At 48.6% G+C, this 27,159-nt stretch overlaps 1 protein-coding gene across 1 annotated transcript in view; it reads left to right on the forward strand.

Annotated features, from left to right (window-relative positions):
• Window positions 1-6,425: 6,425 nt before the first annotated feature.
• The window catches only part of ZNF106 (zinc finger protein 106), a 47,269-nt gene continuing 26,535 nt past the window's right edge, over window positions 6,426-27,159 (forward strand). Inside the window, 4 exon segments of the mRNA XM_038740981.1 lie at window positions 6,426-6,501; window positions 20,076-20,160; window positions 22,081-22,142; window positions 26,633-26,851. Coding sequence (XP_038596909.1) covers window positions 20,107-20,160; window positions 22,081-22,142; window positions 26,633-26,851 — 335 coding nt within the window. The 5' untranslated portion in view covers window positions 6,426-6,501; window positions 20,076-20,106.

Here is a 27,159-nt window from a genome sequence, read left to right on the forward strand (position 1 = left end):
GGTGGGGACCGTCTCTAAATGTTGCAAACTTGGACTTCGCCAGCGCTTAGTACAGTGCTCTGCACACAGTAAGCGCTCAATAACCCTCCCTTCAAAGCCCTATTGAGAGCTCCCCCTCCTTCCCCTCCCCATCCCCCCTGCCTTACCTCTTTCCCCTCCCCACAGCACCTGTATATACGTATATGTTTGTACGGATTTGTTACTCTATTTATTCCCTATCCTTCCTCACCCCCTCGTCCCCCTCTCCATCCCCCCATCTTACCTCCTTCCCTTCCCCACAGCACCTGTATAGATGTGTATATGTTTGTACATATATATTACTCTATTTATTTATTTTACTTGTACATATCTATTCTATTTATTTTATTTTGTTAGTATGTTTGGTTTTGTTCTCTGTCTCCCCCTTTTAGACTGTGAGCCCGCTGTTGGGCAGGGACCATCTCTATATGTTGCCAACTTGTACTTCCCAAGCGCTTAGTACAGTGCTCTGCACACAGTAAGTGCTCAATAAATACGATTGAATGAATGACCTCTGACTCCAAAGCCCGGGCTCAGATCACCTGGTAACCTCCCCAGCGCTTAGAACAGTGCTTTGCACACAGTAAGCACTTAATAAATACTATCATTATTATTCTTCTCTGGGCCTCGGTTCCCTCATCTGTAAAATGGGGATTAAGACTGTGAGCCCCCCCATGGTACAACCTGATCACCTTGTAACCTCCCCAGCGCTTAGAACAGCGCTTTGCACATAGTAAGCGCTTAATAAATGTCATCATTATTATTCTCTGGGCCTCAGTTCCCTCAACTGTAAAATGGGGATTAAGATTGTGAGCTCCCTATAGTACAACCTGATCACCTTGTAACCTCCCCAGCGCTTAAAACAGTGCTTTGCACACAGTAATTGCTTAATAAATGCCATTATTATTATTATTATTATTATTATTCTCTAGGCCTCAGTTCCCTCATCTGTAAAATGGGAATTAAGATTGTGAGCCCCCCATGGTACAACCTGACCACCTCGTAACCTCCCCAGAGCTTAGCACAGTGCTTTGCACACAGTAAGCGCTTAATAAATGCCATTATTATTATTATTATTCTCTGGGCCTCAGTGACCTCATCTGTAAAATGGGGATTAAGATTGTGGGCCCCCCATGGGACAACCTGATCACCTTGTAACCTCCCCAGCGCTTAGAACAGTGCTTTGCACATAGTAAGCGCTTAATAAATGCCATCATTATTATTATTATTATTCTCTGGGCCTCAGTTCCCTCATCTATAAAATGGGGATGAAGACTGTGAGCCCCCTGTGAGGCAACCTAATCACCTTGTAACCTCCCCAGCGCTTAGTACAGTGCTTGGCACATAGTAAGCGCTTAATAAATGCCCTCATTAGTATTATAATGAGGGGGGCTCAGAGTGGGAGGACCTCCTGGAGGAGGTGAGGTGATGCCCTCCCCCTCACCCTGACACCGACCGGAAACTCACCGGCTCCGTCAGGCCGTCGGCGGAGCCCCCCGCGCCTGCGCAACAAAACCAACCCCGCGCCTGCGCACTTCGTCCGTGACGACCCCGCCCTTCCGAAAGCTCCCCACGCCTGCGCACAAAAGCCAACCCCCCCTTCCCCGCGCCTGCGCACTTCGTCCGCGACGACCCCGCCCTTCCGAAAGCTCCCTGCGCCTGCGCACAAAAACCGACACCCCCTCCCCGCGCCTGCGCACTTCACCCACGACGACCCGTCCTTCCGAAAGCTCCCCGCGCCTGCGCACTTTCATTCATTCATTCATTCATTCATTCATTCATTCATTCATTCATTCATTCATTCATTCATTCATTCATTCATTCATTCATTCATTCATTCATATTTATTGAGCGCTTACTGTGTGCAGAGCACTGGACTAAGCGCTTGGGAAGTACAAGTTGGCAACGTATACAGACGGTCCCTACCCAACATTGGGCTCACAGTCTAGAAGGGGGAGACGGACAACAAGACAGAACATATTAACAGAATAAAATCAATAGAATAAATATGTACAAATAAAATAGAGCAATAAATACGTACAAACATAACCCCTCCCCACAGCACTTGTATATATATATATATACATATATATATGTTTGTACGTATTTATTACTCTACTTATTTTATTTGTACATATAAATACGTACAAACATAACCCCTCCCCACAGCACCTGTATACATGTCTATATGTTTGTACGTATTTATTACTCTATTACAGCACCTATATATATATATGTTTGTACGTATTTATTACTCTATTTCATTTGTACATATAAATACGTACAAACATAACCCCTCCCCACAGCACCTGTATATATGTTTGGACGTATTTATTACTCTATTTATTGCAGCACCTGCATACATGTATATCAATCAATCAATCAATCAATCGTATTTATTGAGCGCTTACTATGTGCAGAGCACTGTACTAAGCGCTTGGGAAGTACAAATTGGCATCACATAGAGACAGTCCCTACCCGATAGTGGGCTCACAGTCTAAAAGGGGGAGACAGAGAACAGAACCAAACATACCAACAAAATAAAATAAGTAGGATAGAAATGTACAAGTAAAATAAATAAATAAATAAATAAACAGAGTAATAAATATGTACAACCATATATACATATATACAGGTGCTGTGGGGAGGGGAAGGCGGTAAGGCGGGGGGATGGAGAGGGGGACGAGGGGGAGAGGAAAGAAGGGGCTCAATCTGGGAAGGCCTCCTGGAGGAGGTGAGCTCTCAGGAGGGCCTTGAAGGGAGGAAGAGAGCTAGCTTGGCGGATGGGCAGAGGGAGGGCATTCCAGGCCCGGGGGATGACGTGGGCCGGGGGTCGATGGCGGGACAGGCGAGAGCGAGGTACAGTGAGGAGATTAGTGGTGGAGGAGCGGAGGGTGCGGGCTGGGCAGTAGAAGGAGAGAAGGGAGGTGAGGTCGGAGGGGGCGAGGTGATGGAGAGCCTTGAAGCCCAGGGTGAGGAGTTTCTGCCTGATGCGCAGATTGATCGGTAGCCATTGGAGGTTTTTGAGGAGGGGAGTGATATGTCCAGAGCGTTTCTGGACAAAGATAATCCGGGCAGCAGCATGAAGTATGGATTGAAGTGGAGAGAGACACGAGGATGGGAGATCAGAGAGAAGGCTAGTGCAGTAGTCCAGACGGGATAGGATGAGAGCTTGAATTAGCAGGGTAGCGGTTTGGATGGAGAGGAAAGGGCGGATCTTGGCAATGTTGCGGAGCTGAGACCGGCAGGTTTTGGTGACGGCTTGGATGTGAGGGGTGAATGAGAGAGCGGAGTCGAGGATGACACCAAGGTTGCGGGCTTGTGAGACGGGAAGGATGGTAGTGCCGTCAACAGAGATGGGAAAGTCAGGGAGAGGACAAGGTTTGGGAGGGAAGACAAGGAGCTCAGTCTTCGACATGTTGAGCTTTAGGTGGCGGGCGGACATCCAGATGGAGATGTCCTGAAGGCAGGAGGAGATGCGAGCCTGGAGGGAGGGGGAGAGAGCAGGGGCAGAGATGTAGATCTGGGTGTCATCAGCGTAGAGGTGATAGTTGAAGCCGTGGGAGCGAATGAGGTCACCAAGGGAGTGAGTGTAGATTGAGAACAGAAGGGGACCAAGCACTGAACCTTGGGGAACTCCCACAGTAAGAGGATGGGAGGGGGAGGAGGAGCCTGCAAAAGAGACTGAGAAAGAACGACCGGAGAGATAAGAGGAGAACCAGGAGAGGACGGAGTCTGTGAAGCCAAGGTCAGATAACGTGTTGAGGAGAAGGGGGTGGTCCACAGTGTCAAAGGCAGCTGAGAGGTCGAGGAGGATTAGGACAGAGTATGAGCCGTTGGATTTGGCAAGCAGGAGGTCATTGGTGACCTTTGAGAGCGCAGTTTCCGTGGAATGAAGGGGACGGAAGCCAGACTGGAGGGGGTCGAGGAGAGAGTTGTTGTTATGTTTGTACGTATTTATTACTCTATTTATTACAGCACCTGTATATATGTATATATGTTTGTACGTATTTATTACTCTATTTGTACATATTTATTCCGTTAATATGTTCTGTCTTGTTGTCTGTCTCCCCCTTCTAGACTGTGAGCCCGCTGTTGGGTAGGGACCGTCTCTATACGTTGCCAACTTGGATTTCCCAAGCGCTTAGTCCAGTGCTCTGCACACAGTAAGCGTTCAATAAAAATGAATGAATGAATGAATGGGGAGGGGAAGGAGGTAAGGCGGGGTGACATCACAGCGTTTAAAGCCCCCGCGCCTGCGCACTTCGTCCGCACCGACCCTCCCTTCCAGGACCTGCCTCCGGGACGGTAGCCAATCAATGGTCGGGACGGTTTAAAGCCCCCCGCGCCTGCGCACTTCATCCTCTCCTTCGGCCCTGCCTCCGGAATGCCAGCCAATCAATGGTCGGGCCGGTTTAAAGCCCACTGCGCCTGCGCACTTCGTCCGCACCGACCCTCCCTTCCAGGATCGGCCCCTGGGACGGTAGCCAATCACCGATCGGGACGGTGGAAAGCCCTCTGCGCCTGCGCACTTCGTCCTCTCCTCATAATTCTAACCATTATGTAATAATAGAAGGATAGAATAATAGAATTATTATAACAATTCTAATGATAATTATTATATGATAATGGAATTCTTATAAGAATTATGCTATTGTATGATAATAAAAGATAGAATAATAGAATTATTATAACAATTCGAATGCTAAGTATTATATGATAATGGAATTCTTAGAACAATTCTAACCATTATATAATAATAGAAGGATAGAATAATAGAATGATAACAATTATGATAATTATTATGATAATGGATTATTATAACAATTCTAACCATTATATAATAATAGAAGGAGAGAAGAATAGAATAATTATAACAATTCAAATGGTAATTATAATATGATAATGGCATTGTCATAACAATTACAATCATTATATAATAATAGGATAGAATAATAGAATGATTATAACCATTCTAACGCTAATATATGATAATGGAATTCTTATAGCAATTACAATCATTATATAATAATAGGATAGAAGAATAGAATGCTTATAACAATTCTAACGCTAATTATTATAATGAAATTATTAAAACGATGACAATCATATAATAATAGGATAGAATAATAGAATGATTATAACCATTCTAACGCCAATTATTATATGATAATGGAATTATTATAACAATCACAATCATTATATAATAGGATAGACTAATAGAATGATTACAACCATTCTAATGCTAATTATTATATGATAATGGAATTCTTATAGCAATTACAATCATTATATAATAATAGGATTAGAATAATAGAGATTATTACAATTCTAACGCTATTATATGATAATGGAATTATTATAGCAATTACAATCATGATATAATAATAGAATGATTATAACCATTCTAACGCTAATTATTACGTGATCATGGAATTATAACAATTACAATCATTATATAATAGGATAGCATAATAGAATGATTATAACAATTCTCACAATAATCACTATTATCACTAATAATAAGCAGCGTGGCTCAGTGGAAAGAGCACGAGTTAGGGAGTCAGAGGTCATGGGTTCGAATCCCAGCTCCGCCACTTGTCAGCTGTGTGACCTTGGGTAAGCCACTTCTCCGTGCCTCAGTTCCCTCATCTGGAAAATGGGGATTATTACTGTGAGTTCCACGTGGGACAACCTGATCGCCTTGTATATCCCCCCAGCGCTTAGAACAGTGCTTTGCACAGAGTAAGCGCTTAATAAATGCCATCATCATTATTATTATGTATTTTTGCCAACAGCGCCGCTTTAAAGATTGCCACCTGGAGCTGGTCTTGAAGTTGTTCAAATTATACTATTATATTATAAGCGCTTAGAACAGTGCTTTGCGCATAGTAAGTGCTTAACAAACGCCATTATTAATAATAATAATAATTAATATTAATTATTATTATTATTAATATTATTATTAATAATAATGACTAATAATGGAATAACAGGATGGGCTAATAATAATAGTGGAATGATGATAGGGTGATCACAGTATAAGAGGAGGACCCGTCGTCGCTTTCCTCTGCCGCCCTTCCCAGCGCCTGTCGTTGTTCACGTTCGGGGCTTTTAAATAAAGTTTCCTTATTGAAAAACGGGAGGTGGGGAGGGGGAGAAGCAACGCGCGTGCGCGGGGATGGGGGGAAGCAGTGCGCGTGCGCGGGGATGGTGGGGGAGAAGCAGTGCGCGTGCGCGGGGGTGGTGGGCGGGAGAAGCAGTGCGCGTGCGCGGGGCGTGGTGGGCGGGGAGCAGCGCGCTCCCCGCCACGGCTCCTGCGCCTGCGCACTGCGCCCGCCGGGTGGGCGGGCGGGCGCGAGGCCCGGGTCTGGGGAGGCTGAGGCGACGACGGTTGGGGCTGAGGCGGGAGGAGGAGGAGGAAGAAGAGGCGTCTCCCCCGCAGCCCCGTGGTCCGATGGAGTGAGGGGAGCCGACCTGAGTGTGAGTCCTGCGGCCCGGGGCTGGAGAAGACGAAGAAGAACGGCCCCTTCCCCCCACAAACTGTCGGGGGACCAGCGTGACCTTTGACCCCTAGGGAGGAGGAGCAGGATCATGATGGCGTTTGGTCAGCGCTTACTATGTGCGAAGCACTGTTCTAACCGCTGAGGTAGTTACACAGTCATCAGGCTGTCCCACGTGGGGCTCACAGTCTTAAATCCCCATTGTACAGATGAGGGAACTGAGGCCTGGAGAGTAATAATAATGATGATGGTATCTGTTTTTTGTTTTTTTACTGGCGTTTATTAAGCGCTTACTATGTGCAGAGCACTGTTCTAAGCGCTGGGGAGGTTACAAGGTGATCAGGTTGCCCCATGTGGGGCTCACAGTCTTAATCCCCATTTTACAGTTGAGGGAACCGAGGCCCAGAGAAGTTAGGTGACTTGCCCAAAGTCACACAGCTGACAAGTGGCGGAGCTGGGATTTGAACCCATGGCCTCTGACTCCAAAGCCCATGCTGTTTCCATTGAGCCACGAAGCGCTTACTATGTGCCAAGCACTGTTCTAAGCGCCGAGGTAGATACAAAGTTGTCCCCTGGGGGGGGGCTCACAGTCTTAAATCCCCATTTTACAGATGAGGTCACTGAGGCGCAGAGAATAATAATAATGATGGTGGTATCTGTTAAGCGCTTACTATGTGCGAAGCGCTGTTCTAAGCGCTGAGGTAGATACAGAGTCATCAGGCTGTCCCACGTGGGGCTCACAGTCTTAAATCCCCATTGTACAGATGAGGGAACTGAGGCTCGGAGAATAATCATAATGATGATGGTATATGTTAAGCGCTTACTATGTGCCAAGCACTGTTCTAAGCGCTGAGGTAGATACAAAGTTGTCCCCCCGGGGGGGCTCACAGTCTTAAATCCCCATTGTACAGATGAGGGAACTGAGGCTCAGAGAATAATCATAATCATGATGGTATCCATTAAGCGCTTACTATGTGCTAAGCACTGTTCTAAGTGCTGAGGTAATAATAATAATAATAATGATAATAATGGTATTTGTTAAGCGCTTAGTATGTGCAAAGCACTGTTCTAAGCGCTGGGGAAGATGCAAGGTTATCAGGTTGTCCCACATGGGGCTCACAGTCTTAGTCCCCATTTTACAGATGAGGGAACTGAGGCCCAGAGAAGTTAAGTAACTTGCCCAAAGTCACACAGCTGACAAGTGGCAGAGCTGGGATTCGAACCCATGACCTCTGACTCCAAAGCCCATGATCTTTCCACTAAGCCACAGCTGCTTCAAAGTAGATACAAGGTAGATACAAAGTTGTCCCCGGGGTGGCTCACAGTCTTAAATCCCCATTTTACAGATGAGGTCACTGAGGCTCAGAGAATAATAATAATGATGGTGGTATCTGTTAAGCGCTTACTATGTGTGAAGCGCTGTTCTAAGCGCTGAGGTAGATACAGTCAGGTTGTCCCACGTGGGGCTCACAGGCTTCATCCTCATTTTACAGATGAGGTCACTGAGGCTCAGAGACTAATAATAATGATGGTGGTATCAGTTAAGCGCTTACTGTGTGCGCGAAGCACTGTTCTAAGCGCTGAGGTAGATACAGAGTTGTCCCACGGAGGGCTCACTGTCTTAAACCCCCATTTTACAGTTGAGGTCACTGAGGTTCAGAGAATAATAATAATGATGGTGGTATCTGTTAAGAGCTTACTATGTGCGAAGCGCTGTTCTAAGCGCTGAGGTAGATACAGTCATGTTGTCCCACGTGGGGCTCACAGGCTTCATCCTCATTTTACAGATGAGGTCACTGAGGCTCAGAGACTAATAATAATGATGGTGGTATCTGTTAGGCGCTTACTGTGTGCGCGAAGCACTGTTCTAAGCGCTGAGGTAGATACAGAGTTGTCCCACGGAGGGCTCACTGTCTTAAATCCCCATTTTACAGTTGAGGTCACTGAGGCTCAGAGAATAATAATGATGGTGGTATCTGTTAAGCGCTTACTATGTGCGAAGCGCTGTTCTAAGCGCTGAGGTAGCTACAAAAGTCATCAGGTTGTCCCACGTGGGGCTCCCAGGCTTCATCCTCATTTTACAGAGGAGGGGACTGAGACTCAGAGAATAATAATAATAGTGATGATGGTATTTGATAAGCACCTACTAGGGGACAAGCACTGTTCCAAGCGCTGAGGTAAATACAGAGTTGTCCCCCGGGGGGCTCACAGTCTTAAATTCCCATTTTACAGATGAGGGAACTGAGGCTCAGAGAATAATAATAATGATGATGATGGTACCTGTTAAGCGCTTACTATGCACGAAGCACTGTTCAAAGCGCTGCGGTAGATACGAAGTTGTCCCCCCGGCGGGGGGCGGGGGGGGCCCTCACAATCTTAAATCCCCATTTTACAGATGAGGTCACTGAGGTTCAGAGAATAATAATGATGGTGGTATCTGTTAAGCGATTACTATGTGTGAAGCGCTGTTCTAAGCGCTGAGGTAGCTACAAAAGTCATCAGGTTGTCCCGCGTGGGGCTCCCAGGCTTCATTCCCATTTTACAGATGAGGGAACTGAGGCTCAGAGAGTAATAATTATAGTGATGATGGTATCTGTTAAACACTTACTGTGTGCGAAGCACTGTTCTAAGCGCTGAGGTAGATACAAAGTTGTCCCCCGGGGGGCTCACAGTCTTAAATCCCCATTTTACAGATGAGGTCCCTGAGGTTCAGAGAATAATAATGATAATGGTATCTGTTAAGCGCTTACTACGTGTGAAGCACTGTTCTAAGCGCTGAGGTAGATACAAAGGCATCAGGTTGTCCTACGTGGGGCTCCCAGGCTTCATCCCCATTTTACAGATGAGGGAACTGAGGCTCAGAGAATAATAATAATAGTGATGATGGTATTTGTTAAGCGCTTACTAGGAGACCAGCACTGTTCTAAGCGCTGAGGTGGATACAGAGTTGTCCCCCGGGGGGCTCACAGTCTTAAATCCCCATTTTGTAGTTGAGGTCACTAAGGCTCAGAGAATAATAATAATGATGGTGGTATCTGTTAAGCGCTTACTACGTGCAGAGCGCTGTTCTGAGTGCTGGGGGTGGTACAAGGTGATCAGGCTGCCCCCCGTGGGGCTCCCAGGCTTCATCCCCATTTTACAGATGAGGTCACTGAGGCTCAGAGAATAATAATAATGATGATGATGGTATTTGTTAAGCACTTACTAGGGGACAAGCACTGTTCTAAGCGCTGAGGTACATACAGAGTTGTCCCCCGGGGGGTTCACAGTCTTAAATCCCCATTTAAGTGTAGTGGCTGGCAAATAGTAAGCGCTTAACAAATACCCGTTACCATTTGGCCTCGCTGTTTGCGAGGAACGGAGATGCCGGTTCCCCTCTCTCACCCCTTGGACTAGGACTTCATGGCTCTGAGCCTCTAGCACGTTTGTGTAGCCCCTGAGAGTAATCATAATAATGGCATTTGTTAAGCCCTTACTATGTGCGAAGCACTGTTCTAAGCGCTGGGAGGGCAACAGGATGATCAGGTTGTCCCACGGGGGGCTCCCAGTCTTCATCCCCATTTTCCAGATGAGGGAACTGAGGCCCAGAGAAGTGAAGTGACTTGCCCAGAGTCACACAGCTGATAAATGACAGGGCCGGGATTAGAACCCGCGGCCGCTGACTCCCAAGCCCGGGCTCTCGCCACTGAGCCACGCTACTTCTCTTGGGCAAGTCACTTCACTTCTCTGGGCCTCAGTTCCTCCACCTGTAAAATGGGGATTAAGGCTGCGAGCCCCAGGTGGGACGTGGATTACGTCCAACCTCATTAGCCTGTATTTACCCCATCGCTTAGTACAGTGCCCGGCACACAGGAAGCTCTTAACAAATGCCATTTAAAAAAATATATAATCAGACACAACCCATGTGGGAATCACAATCTATGGGGAGGGCGACATATAGAGGCGGTCCCTACCCAACAACGAGCTATTATTATTAAGTGGTAGAGCTGGGATTAGCTCTTAGTTTTGTGTCTACTTTCATTCATTCAGTCGTATTTATTGAGCGCTTACTGTGTGCAGAGCACTGTACTAAGCGCTTAGTACAAGGCTCCACAGTTGGTGAAGCACTTCCTTCAGCATTTAGCACAGTACATGGTCCAGAGTAAGGTCTTAAGAAATGCTTTCCTTAATAGCAACAATAACATTGGTGTGCAGAATTTACTATATGCCAAAGCCCTGTAGTAAGCAGTGGATGCAAGGTAATAGTAAGGATGGCATTTATTAAGCGCTTACTATGTGCAAAACACTGTTCTAAGTGCGGGGGAGGTTACAAGGTGATCAGGTTGTCCCATGGGGGGCTCACAGTCTTCATCCCCATTTTACAGATGAGGTAACTGAGGCACAGAGAAGTTAAGTGCCTTGCCCAAAGTCACCCAGCTGACAATTGGCGGAGCTGGGATTTGAACCCGTGACCTCTGACTCCAAAGCCCAGGTCAGACACAGTCCCTTACCCACCAAGGGCTCATGGTTTAAGGGAAAGAGAGAGAGGGGACAGTTATCTTTTCCCCATTTTACAGATGAGGTAACAGGCCCAGAGAAGTTAAGTGGCTTGTCCAAAGTCACCCAGCTGACAATTGGCGGAGCCGGGATTTGAACCCATGACCTCTGACTCCAAAGCCCAGGTCAGACACAGTCCCTTACCCACCAAGGACTCATGGTTTAAGGGAGAGAGAGAGGACAGTTACCTTTTCCCCATTTTACAGATGAGGCGATTGAAGCACAGAGAGGTCGTGACTGGCCCAAGGTCACACAGCACGCAAGAAGTGCAGCTGGGATTACAACTCGGGTCTCCTGACTCCTAATCCTGTGCCCTTCTGCTAGGCCACATCTGATTCTCATTATTGGCAGAGACAGGATAGTTGGTAATTAGTAATCAGAGAATCAATCCTATTTATTGAGCGCTTACTGTGTGCAGAGCACTGTACTAAGCGCTTGGGAAGTACAAGTTGGCAACATAGAGAGACAGTCCCTACCCACAGTGGGCTCACAGTCTAAAAGCAGTGTGGCCTAGTCATTAGATCATGGGCCTGGGGTTCTGATCCTTGCTCCACTATGTCAGTTTTGTGATCTTGGTTAGGTGACTTCACTTCTCTGGGCCTCAGTTACCTCATCTGTAAAATGGGAATTGAGATTGGGAGCCCCATGTGGGACAGAGATTGTGTCCAACCTGATTAGCTTCTATCTACCCCAGTGCTTAGAACATAATTATAATAATGATGATGGCATTTATTAAGCGCTTACTATGTGCACGGCACTGTTCTAAGCGCTGGGGAGGTTACAAGGTGATCCGGTTGTCCCCCGGGGGGCTCACAGTCTTCACCCCCATTTTACAGATGAGGTCACTGAGGCCCAGAGAAGTGAAGTGACTTGCCCAAAGTCACACAGCTGATAAGTGGTGGAGCCGGGACTTGAACCAATAATAATAATAATGATGGCATATATTAAGCGCTTACTATGTACAAAGCACTGTTCTAAGCGCTGGGGAGGTTACAAGGTGATCACGGGGGGTTCACAACTTTAATCCCCATTTTACAGATGAGGTAACTGAGGCCCAGAGAAGTGAAGTGACTTGCCCAAAGTCACACAGCTGATAAGTGGTGGAGCCGGGACTTGAACCCATAATAATAATAATAATAAAGGCATTTATTAAGCGCTTACTATGTACAAAGCACTGTTCTAAGCGCTGGGGAGGTTACAAGGTGATCACGGGGGGGTTCACAATTTTAATCCCCATTTTACAGATGAGGTAACTGAGGCACAGAGAAGTGAAGTGACTTGCCCAAAGTCACACAGCTAAGTGGTGGAGCCGGGACTTGAACCCATGACCTCTGACTCCAAAGCCCGGGCTCTTTCCACTGAGCCACGCTGCTTAACCTCTCTGGGGGCCACGTTTCTGGCACTAAAATTACTGGAAGGCTGGAAGTTGCATATGCGTGCGAGACAAAGATGAACCAAACCAGATGGAAAATTATAACTTCACCCTGAAAATCCCACTAGAGCCTAATCTCCGTCAACAAGAACACACACACAATAAACATCTTTTTAGAGCCAAAGAAGGCAAGAGAAGCAGCGTGGCTCAGTGGAAAGAGCCCGGGCTTTGAAGTCCAGAGGTCATGGGTTCAAATCCTGGCTCCGCCCACTGTCATTTGGGTGACTTTGGGCAAGTCACTTCTCTGGGCCTCGGTTCCCTCATCTGTAAAACGGGGATGAAGACCGTGAGCCCCCCGTGGGACAACCTGACCAGCTCGTAACCTCCCCAGCGCTTAGAACAGTGCTTTGCACATAGTAAGCGCTTAATAAATGCTATCATTATTATTGAGAGGCACTGGGTTTTGGCACCTACTTCTGTGACTATCCTCAGTGTCTCCCCTGGTTGCCATGGTGAAGTTGGCTTCAACCCCTGCCTCATTTGGGATCAATCAATCAATCAATCGTATTTATTGAGCGCTTACTATGTGCAGAGCACTGTACTAAGCGCTTGGGAAGTACAAATTGGCAACACATAGAGACAGTCCCTACCCAACAGTGGGCTCACAGTCTAAAAGGGGCCCCGCCCGGCCCCCCGAGACAGCCTGATCACCTTGTATCTCCCCAGCGCTATTCAAGCGCTTAGTACAGTGCTCTGCACACAGTAAGCGCTCAATAAATACAGTTGAATGAATGATCTCTCTCCCTCCCCATGTGCTTCACCAGTCCATCACCAAGTCCTAGCATTTCCTCTCCAGAAGCACTCTGTCCTGTCCTCTTCACTCCGCCAATCGTAACCTTAGTTCAGGCCCTTATCTTTTATTTTTATTTATTTATTATTTTATCTAAGCGCTGGGGAAGTTACAAGGTGATCAGGTTGTCCGGTGGGGGGGGCTCACAGTCTTCATCCCCATTTTCCAGATCTGAGGCTCAGAGAAGTGAAGTGACTTGCCCGGAGTCACACAGCTGACAAGTGGTGGAGCCGGGATTTGAACCCATGACCTCCGACTCCAAAGCCCGGGCTCTTTCCACCGAGCCACGCTGCTTCTCCTTTTATTCAGTGGGCTGCCCCGATGAGCTCCTTTTAGGCACCTTCATCCATTCACTCATTCATTCAATCGTATTTATTGAGCGCTTGCTGTGTGCAGAGCACTGTACTAAGCGCTTGGGAAGTACAAGTTGGCAACATATAGAGACGATCCCTACCCAACAGTGGGCTCACAGTCGAGAAGGTCCGGTTAATTTCTCTTCAATTTCAATCTTCAATTTCTCCCCGCCCCAGTTTAGCCCCCCAGAATCTCCGTTCTCAAACCACAGCCTGTTTTGGGGGTTTTTTTCAAGGGTATTTGTCGAGTGAGTGCTTACTGAGCGCCAGACACGTTACTAACCCCCCTGAGAGAGATTCAAGCTAACCAGTCCGGATCCCGCGTGGGGCTCACGGTCTTAATTCCCATTCTTCAGGTGAGGCGCGGAGAAATTACGTGACTTGCCCGGGGTCACACAACGGGCTGGTGGCGGAGCTGAGATTCGATCCCAGATCCTTCCGAATCCCCGGCCCGTGCTCTAACTACTGGGGCGCACTGCTTCCCAAGTACCTCGTACCCAAGTACCTGCTTCCCAAGTACCTTCCCAAGCCCGGAATGCCCTCCCTCTGCCCATCCGCCCAGCTAGCTCTCTTCCTCCCTTCAAGGCCCTACTGAGAACTCACCTCCTCCAGGAGGCCTTCCCAGACTGAGCCCCTTCCTTCCTCTCCCCCTCGCCCCCCTCTCCATCCCCCCCATCTTACCTCCTTCCCTTCCCCACAGCACCTGTATATATGTGTATATGCTTGTACATATTTATTACTCTATTTATTTTACTTGTGCATATCTATTCTATTTATTTTATTTTGTTAGTATGTTTGGTTTTGTTCTCCGTCTCCCCCTTTTAGACTGTGAGCCCACTGTTGGGTAGGGACTGTCTCTATATGTTGCCAACTTGGACTTCCCAAGCGCTTAGTCCAGTGCTCTGCACACAGTAAGCGCTCAATAAATACGATTGATGACGATGATGCTTCTCTATTCCCTGTTGAGCCCGGTGGTCTCACTCTGCTCAAAAATCCCGCCGGGATCCCCCCCATTGCTGCCGCCCTTAGCAGGATGAGGCATGGGAAAGGAGCGGCAAGGGCTCCGATGCTTTCAGATCCGGCATCGCCCCTGCCCGGCTGGCGAGTCCCAGTCTCGCGGCCCGATTTCTTTGAGATCTGAGATTTCTTTGATTTCTTGGAGAAGCAGCGTGGCTCAGTGGAAAGAGCCCGGGCTTTGGAGTCAGAGGTCGTGGGTTCAAGTCCCGGCTCCGCCAATTGTCAGCTGTGTGACTTTGGGAAGTCACTTCACTTCTCTGGGCCTCAGTTCCCTCATCTGGAAAATGGGGATTAAGACTGTGAGCCCCACATGGGACAACCTGATCACCTTGTATCCCCTCAGCGCTTTGAACAGTGCTTTGCACGGAGTAAGCGCTTAACAAGTACCATCATCATCATGTGGGCGGGATTTCTTTTAGAATTGTATTAAGCGCTTACTACAAGTCACTTCACTTCTCTGGGCCTCAGTTCCCTCATCTGGAAAATGGGGATTGACTGTGAGCCCCACGTGGGACAACCTGATCACCTTGTATCCCCTCAGCGCTTAGAACAGTGCTTTGCACAGAGTAAGCGCTTAACAAGTACCATCATCATCATCTGGGCGGGATTTCTTTTAGAATTGTATTAAGCGCTTACTATACCTCCTTCCGTACAAAGCTCCGGGAGAGATGTAGTATAAACAGATTGGGCCCTGTCCCACACGGGGCTCCCGGAAGGAGGGGGAGGGAGAACGGGTATTGAATCCCCATTTCACAGATGAGGAAACGTAGGCACAGAGAGGTGAAGTGATTTGCCCAAGGCCACCCAGCAGGCAAGGGTCTGAGCCGAGGTTCATTCATTCATTCAATCGTATTTATTGAGCGCTTACTGTGTGCAGAGCACTGTTCTAAGCGTTTAGCTGGTCCCACGGCACCCAGGCCCATGCGTTTTCCATCACGTGACCCTCTTTTTATGGTATTTGTTAAGCGCTTACTATGGGTAGGGACCGTCTTTATATGTTGCCTACTTGTACTTCCCAAGCGCTTAGAGAAGCAGCGTGGCTCGGTGGAAAGAGCCCGGGCTTTGCAGACAGAGGTCATGGGTTCAAATCCGAGCTCCACCAATTGTCGGCCGGGTGACTTTGGGCAAGTCACTTCACTTCTCTGGGCCTCAGTTCCCTCATCTGTCAAATGGGGATGAAGACTGAGAGCCCCCCGGGGGACAACCGGATCACCTTGTAACCTCCCCAGCGCTTAGAACAGTGCTTTGCACATAGTAAGTGCTTAATAAATGCCACTATTATTATTATTAAGCGCTTAGACTGTGAGCCCGCTGTTGGGTAGGGACTGTCTCTATATGTTGCCAACTTGTACTTCCCAGGCGCTTAGTACAGTGCTGTGCACACAGTAAGTGCTCAATAAATACGATTCATTGATTGATTGATAGTACAGCGCTCTGCACACAGTAAGCCACTGGAGAAGCAGCGTGGCTCAGTGGAAAGAGCACGGGCTTTGGAGTCAGAGGACATGGGTTCGAATCACGGCTCCGCCACATGTCTGCTATGTGACCTTGGGCAAGTCACTTCACTTCTCTGAGCCTCAGTTACCTCATCTGTAAAATGGGGATTAAGGCTGTGAGCCCCACGTGGGACAAGCTGATCACTTTGTATCCCCCCAAGTGCTTAGAACAGTGCTTTGCACATAGTAAGCGCTTACCAAATGCCAAAAAAAAAAAGTGCTCAATAAAGATGATTGAACAAATGAATGTACCAGGCACTGTACTGATTGCTAAGGTCAATGCAAGAAGCAAATCCGGCTGAACACACTCCCTGCTCCAAATAGGGTTCACAGTCTTAACGCCCATTTTCAAGACGCACAGGGAACTGAAGCGCAGAGAAGTGGAGTGACTTGCCCAAGGCCACCCAGCAGGCAAGTGTCTGAGCCGGGATTAGAACCCAGGTCCCCACACCCGGGCCCTTTCCACCGGGCCACACTCTTCTGAGAGAGGTCGAATTCAAGATTAATTTGAGGCCCAAGAATGTCCCAGCAGTTGGCACATCCTTAAGCTCTCCCATCCTCCGTGGCCGGATATAGTTAGAAGTCGGGATGCGGGGTGCATTCGTCAGATTTTTCTTCGGCCCGGTCTTTTCGTGCATCCCCCGCCTTCGCCCTGTCCATTGTCTTCCCCCCACCCCCTCAGGGTCATCTCTTCTCTCTCCTCCTCCCTCCCCCAGTCCTCCCATTCCTGGGGTCCCAAACTGCGAGCCCACCGTTGGGTCGGGACCGTCTCTATATGTTGCCAACTTGTACTTCCCAAGCGCTTAGTACAGTGCTCTGCACACAGTAAGCACTCAATAAATACGATTGAATGAATGAATGAATCCCCCATCCTACCTCCTTCCCCTCCCCACAGCACCTGTGTATATATATTTGTACAGATTTATTACTCTATTTTACTTGTACATGTTTCCTATTCTATTTCTTTTGTTAATGATGTGCACACAGCTTCAATTCTCTTTGTTCTGAGGACTTTGACACCCGTCCACGTGTTTTGTTTCATTGTCTGTCTCCCCTTCTAGACCGTGAGCCCACTGTTGGGTAGGAACCGTCTCAATCTGTTGCCAACCTGTACTTCCCAAGCGCTTAATACAGTGCTCTGCACATAGAAAGCGCTCAGTAAATACGATTGAATGAATAAATGTACTTCCCAAGCGCTTAGTACAGTGCTCTGCACACAGTAAGCGCTCAATAAATACGATTGAATAAATGAATGAATCCCCCATCCTACCTCCTTCCCCTCCCCACAGCACCTGTGTATATATATTTGTACAGATTTATTACTCTATTTTACTTGTACATGTTTCCTATTCTATTTCTTTTGTTAATGATGTGCACACAGCTTCAATTCTCTTTGTTCTGAGGACTTTGACACCCGTCCACATGTTTTGTTTCATCGTCTGTCTCCCCTTCTAGACCGTGAGCCCACTGTTGGGTAGGAACCGTCTCAATCTGTTGCCAACCTGTACTTCCCAAGCGCTTAATACAGTGCTCTGCACATAGAAAGCGCTCAGTAAATACGATTGAATGAATAAATGTACTTCCCAAGCGCTTAGTACAGTGCTCTGCACACAGTAAGCGCTCAATAAATACGATTGAATGAATGAATCCCCCATCCTACCTCCTTCCCCTCCCCAGCACCTGTATATGTGTTTGTACAGATTTATTACTCTATTTTACTTGTACATGTTTCCTATTCTATTTCTTTTGTTAATGACATGCACACAGCTTTAATTCTATTTGTTCTGAGGACTTTGACACCCGTCCCCATGTTTTGTTTCGTTGTCTGTCTCCCCCTTCTAGACCGTGAGCCCGCCGTTGGGTAGGGACCGTCTCTGTACATTGCCGATTTGTACTTCCCAAGCGCTTAATACAGTGCTCTGGACACAGAAAGTGCTCAGTAAATACGATTGAATGAATAAATACACTTCCCAAGCGCTTAGTGCAGTGCTCTGCACACAGTAAGCGCTCAATAAATACAGTTGAATGAATGAATAAATGAATGGGGTCCCCCCTCCCTCCAATCATCGGGTCGTACTGTGCAGTGCTTCGGAGCAACGCTGCGCGACTGATTTGCCCGAGATTGATCGGTCGGGTAGGGACCGTCTCTACATGTTGCCAACTTGGACTTCCCAAGCGCTTAGTACAGTGCTCTGCACACAGGAAGCGCTCAGTAAATACGATTGATTGATTGATTTACTGAGCGCTCGGCTGTGCGCGGAGCACTGTGCTAAGTGCTTGGGACAGTACGCCGTAACAGAGTAGGTAGACGCGTTCCCCCGCCCACAGTGAGCTGTCTTCGGGTAGAGCCAGTCTGAGACGCTAACCACTGAACTACCCTCCGCTTTGCCAGTCCGGGCCGTCTTTTTCCAGCATTTTGGGTTGTGATGGGCTTGATTGCCAGCCTGTGTCTGTCACAGGTATTTAAACAGAATTTAAAATAGGGGGATGTAGCAGTTGACTTTCTACTTGCTTTTTTCCCCGCCTTTTCTGGGGGGGCTTGATTCATTCAGTCATTCAGGCGTATTTATTGAGCGCTTACTGTGTGCAGAGCACTGGACTAAGCGCTTGGGAAGTCCAAGTCGGCAACATATAGAGACGGTCCCTACCCAACAGTGGGTTCACGGTCTAGAAGGGGGCGACAGATGACAAGACAAAGCATATTAACAAAATAAAATAAATATGGATAAATAAATAGAGTAATATTTATTTATTTTATTTGTCCATATTTATTCTATTTATGCAAAACCACTCGGCTTTGCTATTCATGATTTTCCTACGGCCATCCCGCCTCTCCTCCAAGTCGTTTTGCACCTTGGCAAATTTGAATCCAAAAATGAAATCTAACCCGGGTCGGCGCCTTATATTTTCCCGTTTCCTCCTTTTCCTAGCAGGTGGTGACAATAAGCCAATATTATTACTCTATTTTATTTGTACATATTTACTCTGTTTTATTTTGTTAATATGTTTTGTTTTGTTCTCTGTCTCCCCCTTCTTGACTGTGAGCCCGCTGTTGGGTAGGGACCGTCTCTAGATGTTGCCAACTTGGACTTCCCAAGCACTTAGTCCAGTGCTGTGCACACAGGAAGTGCTCAATAAATACGATTGATTGATTGATTGATTGATTGATTTCATCAATCACTCCCCCCTCCCCGTCGTCCCCCCTCCATCCCCCCGCCTTACCTCCTTCCCTTCCCCACAGCACCTGTATATATGTATGTATGTTTGTACATGTTTATTACTCTCTTTATTTATTTTACTTGTACATATCTATTCTATTTATTTTATTTTGTTAATATGTTTGGTTTTGTTCTCTGTCTCCCCCTTTTAGACTGTGAGCCCACTGTTGGGTAGGGACCGTCTCTAGATGTTGCCAACTTGAACTTCCCAAGCACTTAGTCCAGTGCTCTGCATACAGGAAGCGCTCAATAAATACGATTGATTGGTTGATTGATTGAAAACAGCCGGGAAGGATTTTAAATTTGAGGAAATGAGGCGATTAGGCCGCTGCCCTTCATCTCCATCCCCCCAGGATCAGCGTGGCTCAGTGGAAAGAGCCCGGGCTTTGGAGTCAGAGGTCACGGGTTCAAACTCCGGCTCCGCCAATTGTCAGCTCGGTGACTTTGGGCAAGTCACTTCTCTGGGCCTCAGTTCCCTCATCTGCAAAATGGGGATGAAGACTGGGAGCCCCCGGTGGGACAACCTGATGGCCTTGTAACCTCCCCAGCGCTTAGAACAGTGCTTTGCACAGAGTAAGCGCTTAATAAATGTCATCATTATTGTTATTATCTTGCGGGAACGTCCCGTGGGGTCACGAATCCACCCCCAGCCCCATCCCTCCGTGCAGGGGGGCCACCCGAGGTGATAATGGGTGTCTCTTCCTCCTTCCAGGCATGGCGAATGCACTTCCAGACCGGTCACTATGGTGCGGGAACGAAAATGCATATTGTGCCACATCGCCTACGGCTCCAAAAAGGTACCGGCGGTGACGGGGAGGTGGGGGGGCCGGGGGACGAAGAAAACGCAACTCTGTCCGGGGATGATTTTCCAAGGCGCCCAGCCAAGTAGGAAGTGGACCGGAAAGACCCTGATTTTTTCTCCCCACCCCCCCCCCGCCCATTTTAAATGAAATAAATAGCCTAAATCAAGATCAGGTGGGAAGAGAGAACCTTTATTAATGATAATAACAACAATGATGGCATTTATTAAGTGCTTACTATGTACAAAGCACTGTTCTAAGCACTGGGGAGGTTACGAAGTGATCAGGTTGTCCCACGGGGGGCTCACCATCTTCATCCCCATTTTACAGAAGAGGGAACTGAGGCACAGAGAATAATAATAATAATATTGGCATTTATTAAGCGCTTACTATGTTTACTCCCATCAGCTTAGAAACTAGTTGCCTTTTTCCCTGCGGAAAGACGGGTAGAAGGCTCAAAGAAGTCTTTACATGCCTCCGCTGTTTTGGTAGGTAATCAAGGACGAGCCACGCCTCCTCTGCTGTTTCCTTCATTCATTCCTTCAATCGTATTTATTGAGCGCTTACTGTGTGCAGAGCACTGTACTAGGCACTTGGGAAGTCCAAGTCGGCAACATCTAGAGACGGTCCCTACCCAACAGCAGGCTCACAGTCTAGAAGAGGGAGACAGGCAACAAAACGAAACATATTAACAGAATAATAATAATAATAATGTTAATAATAAGTGTCATTATTATTAATTGGCGGAGCTGGGATTTGAACCCATGACTGTGCTCCATTCATTCATTCAATCGTATTTATTGAGCGCTTACTGTGTGCAGAGCACTGTACTAAGCGCTTGGGAGGTACAACTTTGAGACACATCGAACGGTGCTGTATATTGGCTTAGTTGATAGAGCACGGTCATGGGTTCAAATCCCAGCTCCGCCAATTAATAATAATAATAATAATAATAATGGCATTTATTAAGCACTTACTATGTGCCAAGCACTGTTTTAAATGCTGGGGGTTTACAAGGTGATCAGGTATCAACTAAGCCAATATACAGCACAGTTCGATGTGTCTCAAAGTTGTACCTCCCAAGCGCTTAGTACAGTGCTCTGCACACAGTAAGCACTCAGTAAATACGATTGAATGAATGAATGAATTTTATTTGTACTTGTTTATTCTATTTATTTTGTTAATTTGTTTTGTTCTCTGTCTCCCCCTTCTAGACTGTGAGCCCCCTGTTGGGTAGGGACTGTCTGTAGATGTTGCCAACTTGTATTTCCCAAGCGCTTAGTCCAGCGCTCTGCACACAGTAAGCGCTCAATAAATATGATTGAATGAACGAATGAATTTTATTTGTACATATTTATTCTATTTATTTTGTTAATTTGTTTTGTTCTCTGTCTCCCTCTTCTAGACTGTGAGCCCACTGTTGGGTAGGGATCGTCTCTAGATGTTGCCAACTTGGACTTCCCAAGTGCTTAGTACAGTGCTCTGCACATAGTAAGCGCTCAATAAATACGATTGAATGAATGAATGAATTTTATTTGTACATATTTATTCTATTTATTTTGTTAATTTGTTTTGTTCTCTGTCTCCCCCTTCTAGCCTGTGAGCCCGCTGTTGGGTAGGGACCGGCTCTAGATGTTGCCAACTTGGACTTCCCAAGCGCTTAGTCCAGTGCTCTGCACACAGTCAGCGCTCAGTCCATGCGATTGAATGAATGAATGAGTGGATCGGTGGTCTCCAGTCAGCAGTGGCCCCCAGTCCCAACCCCCGTGGGAGAAAGGGACCCCAACTTCTCGGTCAAACCTGTTGCCAAGGGTAGGGTGACGCAGGGAGCGGCGGCGGGCGGAGGGGAGGGCCGAGAAGCGACCGACAACCACCCAGCGGGTGCTCACTCTTGCTGCCGTCCCTCTGTCCCGGCAGGAGATGGATGAACACATGAGGAGCATGCTGCACCATAGAGAGCTCGAGAACCTGAAGGGGAGGTAAGTCGAGTCACCGCTGGGGTGGGGGTGGGCCAGAGCCCCTCCCCTAGCCAGCCCTCCACCCCCCAACAGCCGAATCGCATTGCCCGGGCTACTTTGCAATCTGGAGACGACGTGCTGCCCGTTCAAAGAGCAAGATTTCATTGCCCTGGTGATTTCCGGTGGCGCCGTGTCTTGGAACTTTTATTAATAATAATAGTGATGGTATTTATTAAGCGCTTACTATGTGCAAAGCACCGTTGGGGAGGATACAAGGTGATCAGGTTGTCCCACGGGGGGCTCACGGTCTTCATCCCCATTTTCCAAATGAGGGAACTGAGACCCAGAGAATAATAATAATAATGATGGCATTTATGAAGCGCTTACTATGTGCAAGGCACTGTTCTAAGAGAAGTGAAGTGACGTGCCCAAAGTCACCCAGCTCTATGAACTAAGCCAATATACAGCACAGTTCGATGTGCCTCACAGTTGTACTTCCCAAGTGCTTAGTACAGTGCTCTGCACACAGTAAGCGCTCAATAAATACGATTGAATGAATGAATGAATGTTTTTCCAGTCCTGGTCATGAGTCCTCAGGAAATTATTTTCTGTTTATTCTGATGACTTGACACCTGTCCACATGTTTTGTTTTGTTTGTCTCCCTCTTCTAGACTGTGAGCCCATTGTTTGGGTAGGGACCGTCTCTAGATGTAGCCAACTTGTACCTCCCAAGCGCTTAGTACAGTGCTCTGCACACAGTAAGTGCTCAATAAATACGATTGAATGAATGAATGATTGGATAAGAGTCTTCTGAGTCTAGAAAGGCTACTTTTCCCTTTTTCCTTTGGAATATATTTTTTTCAATTTTTTTGTCCTTAATCCATTTACTGAGTATCAGAAGGTTGAGGGCCGGGAGTGTGTCTACCAACTCTGTCGTAGTGTACTCTCCCAAGTGCTCTGCACAAGTAAGCGCTCAATAAATACGATTGAATGAATGAGTGAATATAATTGCGTGAGTTGAAGGCCTGAAACACAATAGCGAAACATGGTGACAGTTACCCTGATTGCGCGTGTCTCGATTCAGACTGACCTGTAAGTATCAACCTTAATTGGGAGAAGCAGCGTGGCTCAGAGGAAAGAGCCCGGCCTTGGGAGTCAGAGGTCATGGGTTCGAATCCCGGCTCTGCCACATTTCTGCTGTGTGACCTGGAGCAAGTCACTTCTCTGAGCCTCAGTTACCTCATCTGTGAAACGGGGATTAAGATTGTGAGCCCTATGTGGGACAACCTGATCACCTTGTATCCCCCCCCAGCGCTTAGAACAGTGCTTTGGACATAGTAAGCGCTTCACAAATGCCATCATTAGTATTATAATTCGTGCCAGCAGAATTTGGGGGGCATCTCCCACGGGCGGAGACTGTACCACCCAAAAGAAATAGGAGGTAGTCCCCGACTTACAGTGCGGCAGGAGGAACAGCGGATGTAAGCTGACAAGTTTCCTAGTCAAAAGGGAAGGATATAAGTGCGCGAGCAGACGGATGAGAACTGCGCATCGTTTGTGTCCGAGATCAAAGGGAAACCTGATCTTATAGGGCGCTTTGCGCCTATTTTGTGTTCCTGGGGATGTTTCCGGTTCGGAGAAGAAATACCATCAAAGCCTCTCCAAACCAGCTGTCAGCATTGCACAAATCCAGGAGAAAGACTTGGCAAGTCATTCATTCATTCATTAAATCATGTTTATTGAGCAGTTACTGTGTGCAGAGCACTGGACTAAGCGCTTGGGAAGTCCAAGTCGGCAACATCCAGAGACGGTCCCTACCCAGCACCGGGCTCACAGTCTAGAAGGGGGAGACAGAGAACGAAACAAAACATGTTAACAAAATGAAATAAATAGAATAAATATGTACAAATAAAATAGAGTAATACGTACAAACATCTATACATCTATACAGGTGCTGGGGGGAGGGGAGGGAGGGAAGGCGGCGGGGAGGAGGGGGAGAGGAAGGAGGGGGCTAAGTGTGGGAAGGCCTCCTGGAGGAGGGGACCTCTCAGGGCTTGGAAGGGAGGAAGAGCTTGGTGGGTGTGCGGAGGGAGGGAATTCCAGGCCCTGGGGATGACGTGGGCCGGGGGTCGACGGTGGGACAGGCAAGAACGAGGCCTAACGGTGAGGAGATTAGCGGCGGAGGAGCGGAGGGTGCGGGCTGCGATGGAGAAGGAGAGAAGGGAGGTGAGGTAGGAGGGGGCCAGGGGATGGACGGCCTTGAAGCCCAGGGTGAGGAGTCAAGGCGGACTCCCTGAGTGCACAGCCAGTGGGTGAAAAAGTCACCCAGTCCAGCTGTAATATTTAATGATAGCATTTATGAAGCTTCCTATGTGCAAAGCACTGTTCTAAGTGCTGGGGTGGTTACAGGGTGATCAGGTTGTCCCACGGGGGGCTCACAGTCTTCATCCCCATTTGACAGATGAGGGAACTGAGGCCCAGAGAAGTGAAGTGACTTGCCCAGAGTCCCACAGCTGACAAGTGGCGGGGCCAGGATTTGAACCCATGACCTCTGACTCCAAAGCCCGGGCTCTCTCCAATGAGCCACGCTGCTTCTGAATGCCTACTGTATGCAGAACCCCATATTTAAGCGCTCGGGGGAGTACATTAGAGTTAATAGACCCCCCCCCCCCCCGCCTTCCCAATCCCTCCTCTCAGGTTGCTTGCAGTCTAGAATAATTCGAGGAAGGAGGAGAAGGGGGCTCAGTGTGGCTCAGTGAAAAGAGCCCGGGCTTTGGAGTCAGAGGTCATGGGTTCGAATCCCGGCTCCGCCACATGTCCACTGTGTGACCTTGGGCAAGTCACTCCCCTGAGCCTCAGTTCCCTCATCTGTAAAATGGGGTGAAGACTGTGAGCCCCCCCGTGGGACAACTTAATCACCTTGTATCCCCCCCAGCACTTAGAACAGTGCTTTGCACATAGTAAGCGCTTAACAAATGCCATCATCATTATTATTATTATTATGCCCACGAGGTAGAGTGTAAGTAATCTATATTGGAGAATGGTTTGTGAGAAGTGGGCAGGCCAGGAGCTTTTAAATAACTCGTCCCACTGGGACGAGTCTCTAAAAGGCGCAGACCTTAATTTATCCCCCAGCTGGCCGGTTTTAGTTACAGTACGCGCAAGAAGGGGTGCCCCTGAGAAACTCCGGGGAGTCGTCTTTCTTCTCCTGGAAGAATTTTCCAATGAGGTTCATTCCCCCCGCCCCCTCCGACTCTTTCCTTGGAAGTGCTCCTGGAAAGGAACCGCTTTGACCATCTGTCTGTCACAGTTGTAATGCCAGAAAGATGGGCCAGTGCAGGGACCCGATCGGATCAATTTAATTTCCTCTTGCTCTCCGACACACGGAGCAGTTGGGCCCGGGGAACCGGACGCCTCAGTGCGTCTGTAATCAATCAGTCGTATTTATTGAGCGCTTACTGTGTGCAGAGCACTGTTTCGACACAGATGTGTGGTACTGTATGTGGCTTCTCACCACTCTGGAGCAATCGATGGTATTTATTGAGCGCTTACTGCGTGCAGGGCACCGTACTAAGTGCTTGGGAGAGAACGGTATAGTAATGTAACCGACACCTTCCCTGCCGGGATCCTCCCAGGGGGACAGAAGGAGGTCCCTCTCTGCAGTCGTTTTGATCCCGTCCTTTCCGATGGGAGCGCAGGGGGCACGCGGGGTGGCCCGTTACCGGTCCGCGGGGCTGGCGGGGGGCGGAAGGTGGCAGAGCCCTTCCTCACCCTGAAATCTGATTGCCCGTCTGTTGGCCGCTGCATTTTTTGAAACCCGAGAGCGACCATTTGTCGGACTCAGCTGTCACTTCCTCCACCCAAAACGTGGTTTTTTTTCGCTCCCCCTCCGAGATAAGGCCCCCTGTCCACCCCCTCCCCGGGCCGAGAGCAGTTGGGAGCGTACGACGCTCCTCCCACCATCTGCCGGAGGCTTGGGATTCCGGGCCGGGTCCCAGCTGTTCCTGTTCGGATCGGTCCCGCCCTGGGGGAGGGCCCGGGGGGCCGAGGTTAAATGTAGCCGCCCGTCCCCGGGCCTCCGGACGGCAGCCGGCACCACGGGGGTGCCTCGGAGCGGCCCCCGTTAGCTCCGAGCCCCCCGCGCCCGGCCCTGCCTCCCCTCGCCTCACCACGTTTCCTCCGACGGGATTCCGAGCCCGGCAATTCAAGACGATCCTTCCGTCCAGGCCACATTGTCATTCCCAAGCGTGGCCCGCCTCTTGATTGCCGGAAAGAAATCTCCACCGGTTCGGCCGGACGCAAAGACCAGCCGCAGCCGAGAGAGACGAGGAGCCCGAAGCGGTGAGGCGGGCCCCCTCGGCTCGGTGACGCCGAGGTTCCCGAGCCCGGGGTCCCCCGCGCCGTCGACCCTTCGAAGAGCCCGCCGCCTTCGGAGGAGACGGAGCAAGATCGGGTGAGTCGGCCATGCCCGAGGGGAGAATCGAAAGCCCCCCGTCCCCTTCTCTCCCCAGGGACAGTAACCATGAGTGCCGGGTGTGCCGGGTCACGGTGGTCGGCCTGTCGGCCTACGCCAAGCACATTTCCGGCCAACTGCACAAGGACGGCGTGGACGCCCTGGAACGGGAAGAAGAGGAACGCAAAGAGGAAGATGAGGACGACGGGGAGGAGGAGGAAGAGTACTTTGACAAGGAGCTCGTTCAGCTAATAAAGCAACGGAAGGCGCAGAGCCGGTAAGTCGCCCGGTAATAATAACGGTGGCATTTATTAGGTGCTTACTATGGGCAAAGCACTCTTCTGAGCGCTGGGGAGGTTCAGGGTGATCAGGTCGGCCCACGGGGGGCTCCCCGTCTTCATCCCCATTTTCCAGATGAGGGTGCTGAGGCCCAGAGAAGTGAAGTGACTTGCCCAAAGTCGCACAGCAGACGTGTGGTCGAGCCGGGATTTGAACCCATGACCTCCGACTCCCGAGCCCGGGCTCTTTCCACTGAGCCACGCTGCTTCTCTAAGGGGAGGGCTGGGCTCTCAGCAGCCGTTCGGG

The sequence above is a fragment of the Tachyglossus aculeatus genome, assembly GCF_015852505.1.
Source record: "Tachyglossus aculeatus isolate mTacAcu1 chromosome 12 unlocalized genomic scaffold, mTacAcu1.pri SUPER_6_unloc_1, whole genome shotgun sequence".
In the NCBI taxonomy this organism is placed as follows: Eukaryota; Metazoa; Chordata; class Mammalia; order Monotremata; family Tachyglossidae; genus Tachyglossus; species Tachyglossus aculeatus.